This window comes from Chelon labrosus, assembly GCF_963514085.1.
Source record: "Chelon labrosus genome assembly, chromosome: 7".
Lineage (NCBI taxonomy): Eukaryota > Metazoa > Chordata > Actinopteri > Mugiliformes > Mugilidae > Chelon > Chelon labrosus.
In genome coordinates, this window is record NC_140343.1 from 14,117,665 (window position 1) to 14,133,893 (window position 16,229).

The following is a 16,229-nucleotide window of genomic DNA, read 5'->3' on the forward strand; positions in this document are numbered from 1 at the left end:
AGCTACAATTTATCATTAGCCGCCTTGTGTTCGCTAGCTTAGCTACTCCATCATTTTGGTGGAGGTTTAGTATTAGCTAGCCTAGCCACTACATCATTTTACTACGTGTCTAGCGTTGGCTAGCCTAGCCACTCGATCACTGTGATTCATGTTGCGAGGAGGCGCCTTGCTTTTGTCTTTGTGTCTACTGCTTTAGATTCTGAGGATGCTGGTGTGTCTAGATGTTTTTCTCAGTACGGGGCACCGCTCTGTTTTCTCCACTTTCTCACTTATATCATGTATACTTGGAGAACCCATGAAGTCCGGCTCTGAACATAAAGTGCCTTGTAGGTGTAGCAGGAGCGAGGTGTTTATGAGAAGTCAGTCAGGACTGTCATAAAAATCAGCCCACTGACGTGTCATCTTGTTGAGGGAGTGATAAAAAAGCAAAGGGCTGGCAGTAACAGTGTGTCTTTCTGTATATTAAAATGAAAATCATGTGTGTCCCATGGTAGTTTTATGAATATTTTATATAATATTTTGGACCTTGTCTGTCCTCTGTCCACTCTCTCTCCTCCTGCACTTGTTTTCTTATAGTTATATATATTGAAAACTGCATCTATTATAAATAAGTCATGTGTGCTGCAGACTTTCCATCTCCTACTGAGCATGTATTTCAGCTATGATATGTGCACACCATCTATCCTATTGTTCCTGAACTATTAACGCTGAGCCTCAGGGGTTATATATTAATCATGGCTGGCAATTTATAATAGCTCTGTGTTTTGCAGGATTTGAATTTCCTATATTGTCTGCAGTGATTTGTGTGCTGGGTCTATGCGGTGTCTAAGTTGTGTCTGATTGTCTTCCATGCAGCAGCAGCTCCAGGCTCACCAGCTGTCTCAGCTCCAGGGTCTAGCCCTGCCCATGACCCCCCTGCCGCTGGGCCTGAGCCAGCCAACACTCCCCGCTGTCACCACCTCTTCCGGTCTCTTCTCCCTCTCCTCTCTGCTGGCCTCCCAAGCCCAGCTGGCCAAGGAGGAGAAAGCGTCACGTGACGGCGTCGACAGCCACCGCGAGGAGGACGGCGACAAGTCTGATTAGATGGTGTCCCCATTCAGCTCTGTTTTTATCCATAGACCTGAATGCCCAGATCCGCGCCCCCTAGGCCTACAGCCTCTCCCCTGGTCTCCCTCTCTTTGACCTTACCTAACATGGCCTTCAGTCCCATCTCCACAGCTCCAGCTTCAGACCCCTAACAATCCCACTATTGGGAGAGCTTTGACACCTGCCACTTAATATCTTCATATCTACCATACTTGGGTTGTTTCTGTATCCACATTTCTTTTTCACCTTGAGACTGCCTCCCCCTTATGAATCTGGTGTCTTTTCCTGAAATGTTTTTTTTTTTTTTTTTGGTATGCGATTAAGCTACATTTTCCAGTTTATTTTTTATTTTTTAATCAAGACTACTTTCTGTTCCTTCCTGCCTTCCTGTTGCCCCGCCTCTCACTCCTTGCTCCTGTTTAGTTTGTTTTGTTTTTTTTCTCCCTGGCTCCTTGTTTCCCTCCCACTCTCTCCCAGCCTTTTGCCTCTGTTCTACGCAGGTCCTTGTTAGGCAGGACTGATCTGTGAGACTGAATGGTAGGTGTTAAAACAGGCTAACTGTTAAACACAGGGATTTGTTGGCAGGCTGTAAAACTTGTCAGACATAACACAGGATTCCTGCAGACTTCATGTTCCTGAGATAAAGATCTTGGAGATCAGCAGTGTTGATATTTCATGGCGTTTCAGATTGCATGCATCCACGTCAAGCTGAAAGTGGGCTCTGAGTGGATTGTTACACATCACAGACTTATTTCTATAGTGCCCTAATGCCCTGGCTAAAGACACAAACTAACAAGTAAAGCTCCGCTCACATCCAAACCAAAAACTTGGACTATAGAACAAAAGACATCCCCAGTCGACAAACTAAAGATTTTGTGTACAAACGTAAGTTTATATAGTGAAAAGCACCCTCTTAGAGCAAACTTCAAGCTGTCAGACTAGATAGAAAACCCTCCTTAGTAAGTAATCCACCTTATCTACAATCCTTGCCTTGACCCTGTGAGGTACGGTGGTTAAATCCACACAAACCTTAACTGAAAGGCGTCATTAAACAGAAATGAGGTAGAAAAAGAAGTGATGTCGCTTCACTTTTTCTCCTTTATACCCTCCAACCACCTTTTTCATCTTTTAATGTGCACTAATATTAGAGCAGGCACTGAGGGGCGGGAGTGTGCATGGTTAGCGTTTGACAGCAGAGGGCAGCGTCTGTCTTTGAAGAATCCTCCTCGCTCAGTTTCAGACCCGAGGACGGTGACACAGTGCAGGCTGTGTCGCAAGGGGAACGGCTTATTTATCCACTCTGAGTGTACAAACCTAATATACAGACGCTAGGCTGGGACATTAATCTGCATGCGGTCAGTCCCAGGAACGGTTGTGATCAGTCCTTGAGCAATGGTCTACTTTTGCTCTCTTAAGTGGTAGATTATGCAAGAACAACTCTGTTCCCGCATAAAGCAAAAATATGGTACATAATCGTTCATTGTGCACGTACACGTCTGTCACATATCAGATTAATGCTACATTAAACAGGTAATTTAACACCTACGCACATCGCTGAGTTGGAAAACTCAGTGACTGAGCATGAGCGGGAAGAAGAACTCCCCCTCAGCCTGGAATTCACCCCCACACAAGTCACACAGGTTAGTCAGTTCGGCGTCCAGAGGAGAATTAATCCTTTGTTCAAAATGGAAGAACACTGTCCTATGAAGAGGCCAAATGAGGCTACATAAGTGAAACCTGTGTGTGTGTTTGGACCATGGGTGTGGAAGGGACTTTAACGCGTCAGCTGCCGTTAAACGTCTGCTTTCTAAAAAGTTGAGACAAAACTTTTCCAGCTTATACTTTTCCAGTGAGGGTCACCTTGTCGGTAATTAAACCTCTGGCCACATTGGTGCCGTTCACACCTGGCATTAACATGTGTCCTGAGGGGTCCCATCTCACGTGGCTAGTTTATTGAGCAAGAGTGAACTCACTCCCATATGCTTTAAGGATGCATTTGAGATCTGATCGCCACGTTTGGAGGTGGTCCGGGTCACTTGTGATTGCGACAGCGGTGTAAAAAAACACAATGCGTCCCGGCCACATTGATGGACCACCTACTCAGATGACGTCCTCTTGCATAAGCAGAGTTTTGCTTCATAGATTTAGAAACAAAAAACACAAAACCACTTCTTCGGCAAAAGCACCTAAAGTGTTGTTAGTATGGAGAGCCTTTTAAAATATTTTGTCCTTGTGGTTACAAACATTGAAAAAAGGAGTAGACTAACTGTAATCCCATCGTAAAAAAACGTACCGACATAACCACAAACAGCGCAGCAGTGACATTACTCTGTGGATGGACGCTTCAAGGTTGCGAGTTAGAATCTGAGATTTGTGCAGGTCTCTAAATAACAAACATAATGGCAGAGATAACTTGACGTGCACTTTCACTGAGTGAGCGAGGCTTTAACAAGTCATTCAGTCCCACAATTTGTATCATGTCCTCAAATGCACATATAGTTCTTTACAGCGCTAGGTTTAAACATTGTTCTTCTGCTCTTCAGATGATGTTTGTGCTTATTTACGTACAGAGATCCAGTCCTAACTGGTGGCTCGAGACACATTTCAATTCCAGTTGTGAACTTAACTTTGCCTTCTCTGATTTCACCACCTAGAATACACGCTCCTTTCACTTGGGGATAAAAAAAAAAAGAAAAAATCTAAATGATGATCAAGCACATTTTTTTGCTGAAGTCACCTTAAGACATTTGCTCACAAAACGGCGGATTCACGTGCACGCTTACGCTAACGGTTAGCATATGAGGGGATTTCAAAAATAACTACGTTCTAAACGTCCAAAAACGATAAACTGGGGACAGCATGGGCTCCTTCAGCGACGCCCTTTGTTGTATGTGAATACATAAAGAAGGTGTGTATAAACAGTTGTACAGGTGGTCGACGACAGAGCAGATGAAACGCGTCGCTGTTCGCGCTGCAACTAAAGCTAACCTGCTATCCTGCTTGTGAATTAAAGCTCGCGGCACGTCGTCCTCCCATCTAGCCACATACCGTATGTATCTAGCTACACACTGTACTCGTCGTAGTGATACGCAGAACGTGTAGACAAAGCAAAACACACACACTCAGACACACATCAATGCATGACTGCGGGGGGAACTGAGATTGATTTCTTTCTAGTGGAGACTTGTTTTTTTTTTTTTTTTTTAAAGAATGTTTGATCTGAAATTTTTGTGATCAATGCACTTGTTTTTTTTCCTCCCCTTCGTTTTTAAATATTAATCAATATGAACTAGAAGGAGACTTACAAAGCTGACGTTATAAACATACAAATGAAATTCTATGTATTTGTTCAAGTAGTTGGAGGTGCTCGCCTCTGTATACAGTTATACATAGAAAGCTTTATGTGTATATGGCTGCATCTTGTCTGTCCTGGATGATTCTTGTGCTGTTGCGTTACAAAGCCGATGTGACACCAGGGGGGAAACTGCAGTATGTTGACCTTTGACCCCTTTTTCCTCTTCTCTGACCCCCCCCCCCCCATCCTCCCTCCCCCATCCCCCTTTTTTCTCCCGTGCCACATCCCACCTCCCCAACTTTTTGCCCTCATGGCGTGAAGCATTGTAAGCGTTTTGAGCTTTGTAAAGGTCTTTTTTTAAATACTTATTTTGTGTATAATGTAAAACCTAAAAGTGTGTACTTTGGCAAAAACAAAAAAAAAAAAAAAGTTTTGTGTCTGAAATCATAGCTTCATTTAAACAAACAAAAAAACTATTAAAAAAAAAAAAGTACAACAAACATTTACTATAAATAATATGAAATGTTCTGCAGTAAGGAAGGACTTCTGGTGCCTTACAAATAAAGTCAATCAAATCATGAAAGACTTCTCTGCGCCTCTGACTTGTTTTTAATTTGAATCCTCACAGGGATGGGTGGTTGACAAAGCTGTGACTGAGTTACTAACTAGCAACACGTTTAATTCCAGGAACAGAGTTTTATTATTTTCAGTTCTTGGCAAGAGGCACACATGTCCTCATGTTTTTAGTCCCTCTGGTTACTTTTACTGGGTTCATTTGCCAAGCAGGAGGTCCAGATTAAAGGGTGAGCAACGCTGCTTTTACATGTTTAAACTCATTATTTAGCACAGCAAGTAAATTTAGTTTAATTCCCTTTTAGGCTCTTTGTTCCTGTTTGTCTCCAGGTATAAACTTACAGATGGGAAACTTGGCCATTGATCTGTCACAGTCAACACTTTTCAGCCTTGAAGGGGAATTACCGTTTTTTTACGACCTGGACCTTATTTCTGGCATAAAATACGATCGTTTACTCACCCATATAACTTTGGTATCATTTTGAGTCATTTGGACAATATTTACATCCGCGTATATCCATATAGTGGGAGTGACTGGGGCACCGAAACACAGCCTCTAAATAACACATTATCTGCCACGAAACTCATTCATTTCACCAATATTTTGTTATGATACGCTAGTGATATTCCCAGTCATCTCTGAGCGCCGCGACAGTCGACTTGTTTACCTGTAATTTGCCAGCCTTTTTTTTTTTTTTTTTGCAACATGGCTGAATATTTTTCCAATTCTGAGGTTGTGGACGACGACTTTGTTTATGATGGACGTCCTTACTGTTTTGAGACAGAGTATACGGATGAGGAGCTCGTTGAGCTGCACGTCCGCGAATAGATAACAAAATATTGGTGAAATGAACAAGTTTCACGGCAGATAATGTGTTATTTAGAGGCTGCGTTTCGGTGCCCCAGTCACTCCCACTATATGGATATATGCTGATCTAAATATCGTCCGAACGACTCCAAATGACAAGTTATATGGGTGAGTAAATGATCGTATTTTATGCCAGAAATAAGGTCCAGGTTGTAAAAAAAAAACGGTAATTCATCTTTAAGTCATGAATTAACATTTTATTTTTCTTGTTATATAGATCAACCTAGATCAGGTTGCTGTTTTATCATTTTCATGCTCAAAAAACAGTTAAGTAATTGCCTTGAGGGCATTTTGTGTGTTTACTTTTTTTTTAATATTCACCTCAAAGAACATCCTTGATAAAAAAAAAAAAAAAAAATCATCTTTGATTGTGATGTTCGTTCTGGTTTTTAGTGTCCAACTAAATCTGTCTTTTAGTCAAATATCAATTAGCAACATGTAGAGTTTGCAGTAAGTTCTCCACCCTTAAATTGCATCTCCAGGACATAACGGACACAGTTAAGACAGCTTTGACTGTGAGAAGAGACGCAACTAGTGAATATGTTTGAAGCCACAGGAAGTGACTGGAACCCAAAGACAACCAGGAAAAAAAAAAATCTAAAACAGTCTCATCACGTTCTGTCCTAAAGGTGTTGATTGTGAGACACTTTCCAGCAGACGATGTTCCCATTGAATAGCCGTTTTTTTTTTTTTCCTGTGCCCTCACATGACGTCTTCTCCATGCTAATTTGAAAGTTTAAGAATTTATGTGCATAAAGAATACTTTTAACAAGAAACATATTCTTTGGAAAATGTTCAGTTCTTTTTAGTTAATCAGACCAGACGTGAAAAACAACTGATTCGGATATTAATTCATTATGAAGCGCTGATTAAAAGAAGGAGCCGTTACAGATGTAAACGGGACCAGAGGCTGACACCAGTAGTGAGCCCAGCATGGCTGACTGGTGTCATATACATCTGGTCTGGATTTATCAAGTTCCAGTAATTTTCCATGCAGGGTGTTGTCTGTCTCGTGGAAGCTGTTATTCATCATAACAAACGCAGGTCTTCTCTCCACACACACGCCGGCCGAATGACTCATCTTGCATCTGTTAGTCCACTTTCAGTGCTTTTCCTGGTGTTTTTCTTTTTAGGTAAATACAGAAGCGAAGGATGAATTCAAACAGGATCCGGTGTCTTCGGACCGCCTGAGGGTGCCTGTAGTTCGCGTCGGATCCACAAGGAGGAAGTGTTGATTTACGCTCCCCAGCACCTGTCATCCGAGGTGAAAGGGCAGGTAATTGCTCTGAGGTATTCTCAAACGTGCTTCAGTGTTTGTGTGTCGCGCTGGAGGGGGGGGGGCTTCCTGTTCTTTGGGCTGCGCTGATGAGGCCTTATCTATTCTGCACTGCGTGTACCCAGAACCGATGCGACATATCTGGGACTGGATCGCGACCTCCTCAACACCTGCACATAATCCTCATTTAGACGCCGTGTCTGTTGGCTACGAGACACAACTTGGCTTGCTGCATTTGCACACCTCTTCCACACACACACACACACACACATCACTGTGTGGATGATCTTTTTTTTTTTTTGTCAGCGTGAATGACAGCGCATTCTTGGCTCATTTCCTCCTCTCTCTCCTCTCACTTTCTTTTTCTTACCTTCTCTGTCACTCTCACCCTCTGTTTGCCTTTCCCCTGTGTGTCCGTGCAGCCAGATGAGTGCATTGAGTGTGTGTGTGTTCAGAGAAACAGGAGAGAGAGGGAGAGAGAGGGCTTGTGAACCCTCCGAGTTCCTGTGGTTGCAGCCCTTCTTCCTCCCTTCCTCTCTCTCCCTACAGACAGTTCTGGATCTGACACTTAAATAAATATGAAAGTGCCCTATTTCTTCCCCCCTCTTTCTGTCTGAGGATTCACATGCTCCTCACAAGCAGCTATGCAGCAGCAGAGGAGGAGAGGGTTGTTCTATGGAGCGCATAAGAGAGGCACACAACATAAAGCTGATGCTTCAGTTGAATTTGACCAGAATGAACTGACGCCGACAATGATTATTTCCTTTTGAGCGATCTTTGATGCGCAAAATTGCAAAAATTAAGGCACAGTATGGGGCGGTTAGCACTGATGCCTCACAGCAAGAAGGCTCTGGGTTCAATTGTGTGGAGTTTGCGTTGTTCTCCCTGTGTCTGCGTGGGTTCTCTCCAGGTACTCTGGCTTCCTCCCACTGTCCAGAGACATGCTTGTTAGGTTAATTGGTGAAATTGGTCGTAGGTGTGCACGTGAGTAGACTGGCAACCTGTCCAGGGTCTACCCCGCCTCTCGTCCGATGACGGCTGGGATAGGCTCTAGCCCCTCCACGACCCTGCAGAGGACAAGCGGCTGCAGAAGACGAACGAATGAACGAAAGCGCAGTATTTGTCGACCTTTTCGTGCCCTTAAAAATATGTCGGATGAAGCAATTCATGGCAGAGGAAGAAAGTTTCAGGTTTCTGTGTTTCCACGCTCAGCTCAAGTTAAAAGCAGTGACAGCACTGGGCCCCTATTGTCAATTAGATTCGGAGTTGCAGGCCAGTGCCGCCCGCTGAGCCTCGGAGAATTGAAAAGGAGCCCAGCGACACTCCAGCCGGGGAGAAAGTTTGGAAAAGGCTCAAAAAATTCGTGCAAATGTCCTCGGACACAATGCGAGCCGCAGCCAGGCGAGAGCCCGGTCGCGCCTCGTTTTCGATTCCCACAGAGGACGGAAGCGGCGCCGCAAACAGGGCCGTTCTGTGCGCGGGAATCAAACCGTGCGACGGGAAATGAACGACTGGCTCGTGCGTAGTAGGATGGCTGCGTCAGGAAACAGCCATTCAAGCCTGTGCTTGGTGAACATCAACACAAATCGGACACAAAGGGCCAGCTTCCTGAAAACCACAGACCGCCGCCTACTTCTTCTTCTTCTTCTTCTTCTTGTTTAATATCACCGCTACACAAATGCACGTTTTTCCTTATGGCTGTGTATTTACTCTTTTCCTGTCTGAGAGTGATGCTGTCACTTGCTGCCTACGCTGCTCTTCACGAGGCATTTGAAAAGGAGGTATTGTCGCTCCCTGCTGTGCTTCAGATTGGTGCTTCATTGTTGTGGGGGGGTTGCAAAGTCAAAGCAGAAACATTAAGGCTTTACATTTACATCATAATGCATCATACGTGAGTGGGTTAATCGAGTCCCGGCTGAATGGCTCGCGAGCCAACAAGTTTGGGAGCCACTTCTTTGAATTCATCTCCTCTCTGTGTGTACTCAGCGCTGATGGGAATGCACGGAGCCTGCACTGGAAAACAAACGTCTGCGTGTATGATGATGAGTATGAGCGAAAGGAGAGATGGAAAGAGAGAGAGAGAGAGAGATGGAGAGAAGCATCTTGATTAATCATGATTGACTCATTCAGAACCCACTCGTCTTTCCTCCTCGCTCCCTCGTTCCAGCTCTCCTGTACGGCTTGATTACGGAGACGTACCCTATCTCTCATTACCTCCCCTCCTCCATCTCTCTCTCCTTTTCTCCATCTTTTCTCTCTCTCTGTCTCTCTCTCTCTCTCTCTCTCCCCCAACTCCCACCCCGCTGTGCCAGTTTATTCATCCGTCCCCAGAAAAGGAGGCTGTCAATCTCCGTCTGCCGCATCTCCATCCTCTAACCCGCCGCACGTCCCTTCATCCATCCATCCATCTGTCCCTCTCCTCCGTCGCCGGCGTTCTCCCCCCCCCCCCTCTTTCCTCATTCCTGCCACTTTGTGAGTCTTTTATATATAAAAATGTTCTCTCTTTTCCCCTTCAAAGGCTTCCTCTATTTATCTTAGCCTTTTTTCCCCTCTGCTGCATTCAGAGTGATCTGTTGTTCTCTGTGTGTCTGTCAGGCACACTCAGAGATGGAAAGAAGCAAACACACAAAGAGAAATAAAGTTCTTTCCCTCTCTCTCTCTCCTTCCCTCTCTCTCAGCCTCAGCTGGAGGAACAGTCACTGTTGACACAGCTCGGTCTAATACAGATGCTTCCAGAGATGCACCCTGGGAAACCATCTCTTGGCCTGCTTTTCTAATCTTGTCTTCTCTCAGTACAGTTCCCCATTTCAAACTCTCACACACACACGCACCGTTCTCAGTGGGTTTGTGGGTTTGTTTACGGCAGTGAAGCACATACATGCATGTGTGCGAGAGTTTTGAGAGCGTTTGCACGTGCGCACGCGTGATTCTTTGTGTGTGCTGTGTCTGAGGCCTGCTGATACGTCTGTGTGTGTGCAGCACGAAGAGAGATGAGAGACTATTCGAAGTTTAATGGAGTCATACGAGATATAAACAAGCTTTCTCTTCCTCTCCGTCCTCTTCTCTCCTTCGTTGACCTTACTAACCTGTAGCTTCCTCTCACAGTTTTGTCTTCTTATAAATTTGCCTCTTCTCTCCTTTTCTGTTCCTCTCACCCCTCTTTTTTTTTAGTTTCTTCCTTCATGTCCCGCCCTGTCTTACTGTTTGACTCATCGCCCTATCCATTACTCAGTATGCTCCGTATGAAGACGGACCACAGCTAACATTTGGTTTGTTCAAAACATACAAAACAGAACTACACTGCCCGACCCAAAGAAAAGTCGCCACCTGGATTTAACTAAGCAAATAGGATAATTACTGTATGGGAGATTATCTTTCAGCTGGCAACAAGTTATTTAACCCCAACTGATTCAATGAGTAGCTTTTCATTTCTTAAACAACCATGTTGAAAGACACATCCTGTGGTCATGGGAAAGATGTTAGTCTGTTTGAGAAGGGTCAAATCATTTACATGGCAGAGTAAACATCTAAGGAGATTGTAGAAACGTGGTCGGATCGGCGATGACTTAAACATTTGGTGAAATCAGATCAAAGAAAAACAACAGTAGAACTCAGGGCTATGTTTAATTTTGAAAGTAAGAACATTTCCACACGCACAATGTGAAGGGCTCCTCCTTGAACCGTCACCTTATCGTGGTGGAGGAGTTTGAGTGTCCTAATGACCCTAGGAGCTATGCTGTCCGGGGCAATTTGCCCCTGGTAGGGTCTCCCAAGGCAGACTGGTCTTAGGCGAAGGGCCAGACAAAGAACGGTTCAGATGACCTTTCATGAAGAAGACCAAGAGGAGAACGTGTACCCGGCCCGGAGGGTTACCGGGGCCCCACCCTGGAGCCAGGCCTGGGGCTGGGGCTCGTGGGCGAGCGCCTGGTGTCCGGGCTTTCGCCCATGGGGTCCGGCCGGGCCCAGCCCGAACGGGAGACATGGGCTCACCTCCCTGTAGGCCCACCACCCGCAGGAGGAATATGAAAGGTCCGGTGCAATGGGGATTGGGCAGCAGACCAAGGCGGGGGCCTTGGCGGTCTGATCCTCGGTTATGGAAGCTGGCTTTCGGAACATGGAACGTCACCTCTCTGGCGGGGAAGGAACCGGAGCTTGTGGAAGAGGTTGAGCGCTATCGACTAGATATAGTCGGCCTCACCTCGACACATAGCGTCGGCTCTGGAACCCAAGTCCTCGAGAGGGGTTGGACCCTCTTCTTTGCTGGAGTTGCTCCGGGTGAGAGGCGGAAGGCCGGGGTGGGCTTTTTGCTTGCCCCTGGACTATCGGCCTGTACGTTGGGGTTCTCCCGGGTGGACGAAAGGGTTGCTTCCCTGCGCCTTCGGGTCGGGGAACGGGTCCTGACTGTTTTCTGCGCATATGCGCCAAACAGCAGTTCAGAGTACCCGCCCTTTTTGGAGTCCCTAGGACGGACGCTGGATGGCGCCCCGACTGGGGACTCCATTGTCGTGCTGGGAGACTTCAACGCTCATGTGGGCAATGACAGCGTGACCTGGAGGGGCGTGATTGGGAGGAACGGCCTGCCTGATCTGAACCCGAGTGGTGTTCAGTTATTGGACTTCTGTGCGAGTCGCAGTTTGTCCATAACTAACACCATGTTCGAACATAAGGTTGTTCATCGGTGCTCTTGGCACCATGACGGCCTAGGTCGTAGGTCGATGATTGACTTTGTAGTCGTATCATCTGACCTGCGACCGTATGTTCTGGACACTCGGGTAAAGAGAGGAGCAGAGCTGTCAACTGATCACCACCTGGTGGTGAGTTGGATCAGATGGCAGGGGAAGACGCCTCGCAGACCTGGTAGGCCCAAACGAGTAGTGAGGGTCTGCTGGGAACGCCTGGTGGAGGAACCTGTCAACATGGTCTTCAACTCCCACCTCCGGCAGAGCTTCAACCGCGTCCCGGGGGTGGTGGGGGACATTGAGTCCGAATGGGCCATGTTCCGCTCCGCCATTGTGGAGGCGGCTGTTGCAAGTTGCGGCTGCAAGGTCGCTGGTGCTGGTCGCGGCGGTAACCCCCGAACCTGCTGGTGGACACCGGAGGTGAGGGGAGCCGTCAGGCTGAAGAAGGAGGCCTACAGGGCATGGCTTGTCTGTGGGTCTCCTGAAGCAGCTGACCGGTACCGGATGGCCAGGCGGTCTGCGGCGAGGGCAGTCGCTGAGGCAAAAACTCGGGCGTGGGAGGAGTTCGGTGAGGCTATGGAAGAAGACTATCGATCGGCTCCGAAGAGATTCTGGCAAACCGTCCGGCGCCTCAGGGGTGGTAGGCGGCAACACGCTCACACTGTTCTCAGTGGGGGTGGTGAGCTGCTGACATCAACTGAGGATATAGTCGGGCGGTGGAAGGAATACTTTGAGGAGCTCCTCAATCCCACCAACACGTATTCCATAGAGGAAACGGAGCCGGAGGGCCTGGGGTTGGACCATCCAATCTCTGGGGCAGAAGTCGCCGAGGTAGTAAAACAACTCCGCGGCGGTGGAGCTCCGGGAGCGGATGAGATCCGCCCTGGGTATCTCAAGGCTCTGGATGTTGTAGGGCTGTCTTGGTTGACACGCCTCTGCAACATTGCGTGGACATCGGGGGCAGTACCTCTGGAGTGGCAGACCGGGGTGGTGGTCCCCATTTTTAAAAAGGGGGACCAGAGGGTGTGTTCCAACTATAGGGGGATCACACTCCTCAGCCTCCCTGGCAAGGTCTATGCCAGGGTGCTGGAAAAGAGGGTCCGGTCGATGGTTGAACCTCAGATCGAGGAGGAACAATGCGGTTTTCGTCCCGGACGTGGAACCATGGACCAGCTCTTTACCCTCACTAGGGTGCTGGAGGGGAAATGGGAGTTTGCCCAACCAGTCCACATGTGTTTTGTGGATCTGGAGAAGGCTTACGACCGTGTCCCCAGGAGCATCCTGTGGGGGGTGCTCCGGGAGTATGGGGTGGATGGCTCCTTACTAAGGGCCATTCAGTCCCTGTACCAAAGGAGTGCGAGTTTGGTCCGTGTAGCCGGTAGTAAGTCGGACCTGTTCCCAGTGAGGGTTGGACTCCGCCAGGGCTGCCCTTTGTCACCGGTTCTGTTCATAACTTTTATGGACAGAATTTCTAGGCGCAGCCGGGTGGGGGAGGGTGTTGTGTTCGGTGATCGGAGGATCCCGTCCCTGCTTTTTGCGGATGACGTGGTCCTCTTAGCTTCATCGAACAGCGACCTTCAGCTCCTGCTGGGGCGGTTCGCAGCCGAGTGTGAAGCGGCTGGGATGAAGATCAGCACCTCCAAGTCTGAGGCCATGGTCCTCAGTCGGAAAAGGGTGGATTGCCCACTCCGGGTCGGGGAGGAGGTCCTGCTTCAAGTGGAGGAGTTCAAGTATCTCGGGGTCTTGTTCACGAGTGAGGGTAAAAGGGAGCGAGAGATCGACAGGCGGATCGGAGCGGCATCTGCAGTGATGCGGATGCTTAACCGGTCGGTCGTGGTGAAGAGAGAGCTAAGCCGAAAGGCGAAGCTCTCAATTTACCGGTCGATCTACGTTCCAATCCTCACCTATGGTCATGAACTTTGGGTAATGACCGAAAGAACAAGATCACGAATACAAGCGGCCGAAATGAGTTTCCTTCGTAGGGTGGCCGGGCTCAGCCTTAGAGATAGGGTTAGGAGCTCGGACATACGGGAGGAGCTCAGAGTAGAACCGCTGCTCCTCCACGTCGAGAGGAGTCAGTTGAGGTGGCTAGGGCATCTGGTAAGGATGCCTCCCGGACGCCTCCCGGGAGAGGTGTTTCGGGCATGTCCCACCGGTAGGAGACCTCGAGGCCGACCCAGGACACGATGGAGGGATTATATCTCTCGTCTGGCCTGGGAACGCCTGGGGGTTCCTCCGGAGGAGCTGGCGGAAGTGGCTGGGGAGAGGGCTGTCTGGGCTTCCCTGCTGAAGCTGTTGCCCCCGCGACCCGGACCCGGATAAGCGGAAGACGACGACGACAATGTGAAGGGAACTCAAAGGATTGGGACTGAACAGCTGTGTAGCCTTAAGAAAACCACTCATCCGTGAGGCTAACTGGAAAAAAATGCTTCAATTTATTAGGGAGCATAAAGATTGGACTCTGGAGCAATGGAGGAAGGTCATGTGGTCTGATGAGTCCAGATTTACCCTGTTCCAGAGTGATGGGGGCATCAGGGCAAGAAGAGAGGCAGATGAAGTGATGCACCCATCATGCCTAGTGCCTACTGTACAAGCCTGTGGGGGCAGTGCTGTGATCTAACTTTATTGCCAAAAGTTTGATGAAAAAATCCAAAATACAATCAGCAGCAGGTTAACTTGTTAGATAAAGGCTGGAAATGTTATCCTTCGCTTCCTTTGCTCTTCTTCTTAAAGGTAAGGACACACCAGACTGTCGCAACACAGTGACTGGTCCAACACGTCTCACAAGATTACAGCTAATGGCCAAATAGCACATACCGGGAAACTATGAGGGCTACTATTATCTGGGAATCTAGGTAGAGCTGCAAACCATCACACAGAGCTGCCCTCTCCTGTGACCTGATCAGTTGCTCTGTGGTTTATTCTTGCTAGATGATCATGTCTTCTCATCATGGAGCATACTTGGCGCCGATGTGTGGATGTGTGTGTGTGCTCGTGTGAGCGAATGGTAAGATGTGTCACTGTGACTGTAAAGCGCTTTGAATACCAATAGGAAGAAAAGTGGTGTACAAAAACAAGACCATTTATCATTCTTGAAAATAATGTATTTATTAATGCTCAGGTTAGATCAAGATGAACGGTCTCTCACTGACTCTTTCCCAGTGCAACATGCTGAACTAAGTCAAAAGCCAGCAACATGGGATAAATTGGAAAAAGGGGTCCGCCAATAACGGAAGATGGCTGAACCCCAGCTTGGTTTGTCATGGCTCTCGGTTTTTTCTACAGTAGACGATACGTGGCATGTTCATTTGTGAGCTCTCTGGCGCCTAGGATGTGGATTTTGTTCCCACAGGACACAGCCAGGCTAGTCGAAGACAAAGATGAGGTGAAACTGGTACAACAGGGCCAGTTGCAGCCTGTGCCTTTTTACGTCAACACGTAATCTAGGTTCTTGGAGTCTACTGGTATCTGGAGCATCTTCAGAGTCCGAAAGAATCACAGGAGAAATCAAAGTAAGATGCAAACTCGAGTCTGATTCTGTGTGCCATGCGAGTTCAGACTGATTTTGTGGTGTTGTGCAGAACCCTACATCCATGCGTGATCAGACTGGACGCCTTTCTGTCCCAAATCTGCTCAGTTGGCATTACTCATACTTCCATATATGGCCTGATAAGAGTCAGTCCTGTCCTCAGTATGTTGCCTGTTTTCTTGTACCTGTCTTCTTGGGTTTCATGCAGGTCATCTATCGGTCACTGTGTCCTTTTTTCCCCTCTAACTACAGTTTGGTTCCACGATTACAGACATAGTGTTATAGATATGGTAAATTCCAACATTTGCACACATTTATACTTGTGTATATATCACAGAAAGCCCAGTCTGTGTATGCACTCCTGTCCCTCTCAAATATTTCCATTGTTATATCCAGTATTTGAACCCTCGCGTACATGTTGCCATCAAGTTTGTGCTTTGATGAGTTTCTTGGTTGCATCACTGCCATCCATTGACATCATATATCACGACACCTGCACCACAGTTGTCCTACAGACTCCACAGTGTATCTCTAACCAGACACATCATGCTGTATCAATGTCAAACCAAATAATCTCCTAAAATATTAAACCGTTCCTTTAATACCCACCCGTTCTGTTTAAAGAACATGTGAGGATGCTGTGAAGTTATTTTTACATGCTTTTTTTTAAAAAAAATTATTATTCCTCTGTCCTCTTTCTGTTCGATTCCCCCCTCTCCCTGCGTCTGAAGTCTCTCTGCCCCCACTGGTGATGTTGTTCAGTGTGGAGGCCTCCCCTGTGTGGTTAGTGGGCTGTTACCCAGCTGCCTCTGATACTTCCTGCCTGTCACTTCCAATCCTGGTGACGGTGCGCCTAAAACACACACACACACACACACACACACACACACACACACATACATGCACACACATGCCTTGTCTTC

At 47.4% G+C, this 16,229-nt stretch overlaps 1 protein-coding gene across 3 annotated transcripts in view; it reads left to right on the top strand.

Annotated features, from left to right (window-relative positions):
* Positions 1–4,966, top strand: part of tle5 (TLE family member 5, transcriptional modulator) — a 41,189-nt gene extending 36,223 nt beyond the window's left edge. The window contains exon 7 of one of the 3 annotated variants that reach the window (XM_084547709.1): positions 856–4,966. In XM_084547709.1, coding sequence (XP_084403835.1) covers positions 856–1,083 — 228 coding nt within the window. In that variant the 3' untranslated portion in view covers positions 1,084–4,966. The remainder of the gene's footprint in view (positions 1–855) is intronic. The other 2 variants (XM_084547710.1, XM_084547711.1) reach the window with 2 other exon arrangements.
* Positions 4,967–16,229: the final 11,263 nt, after the last annotated feature.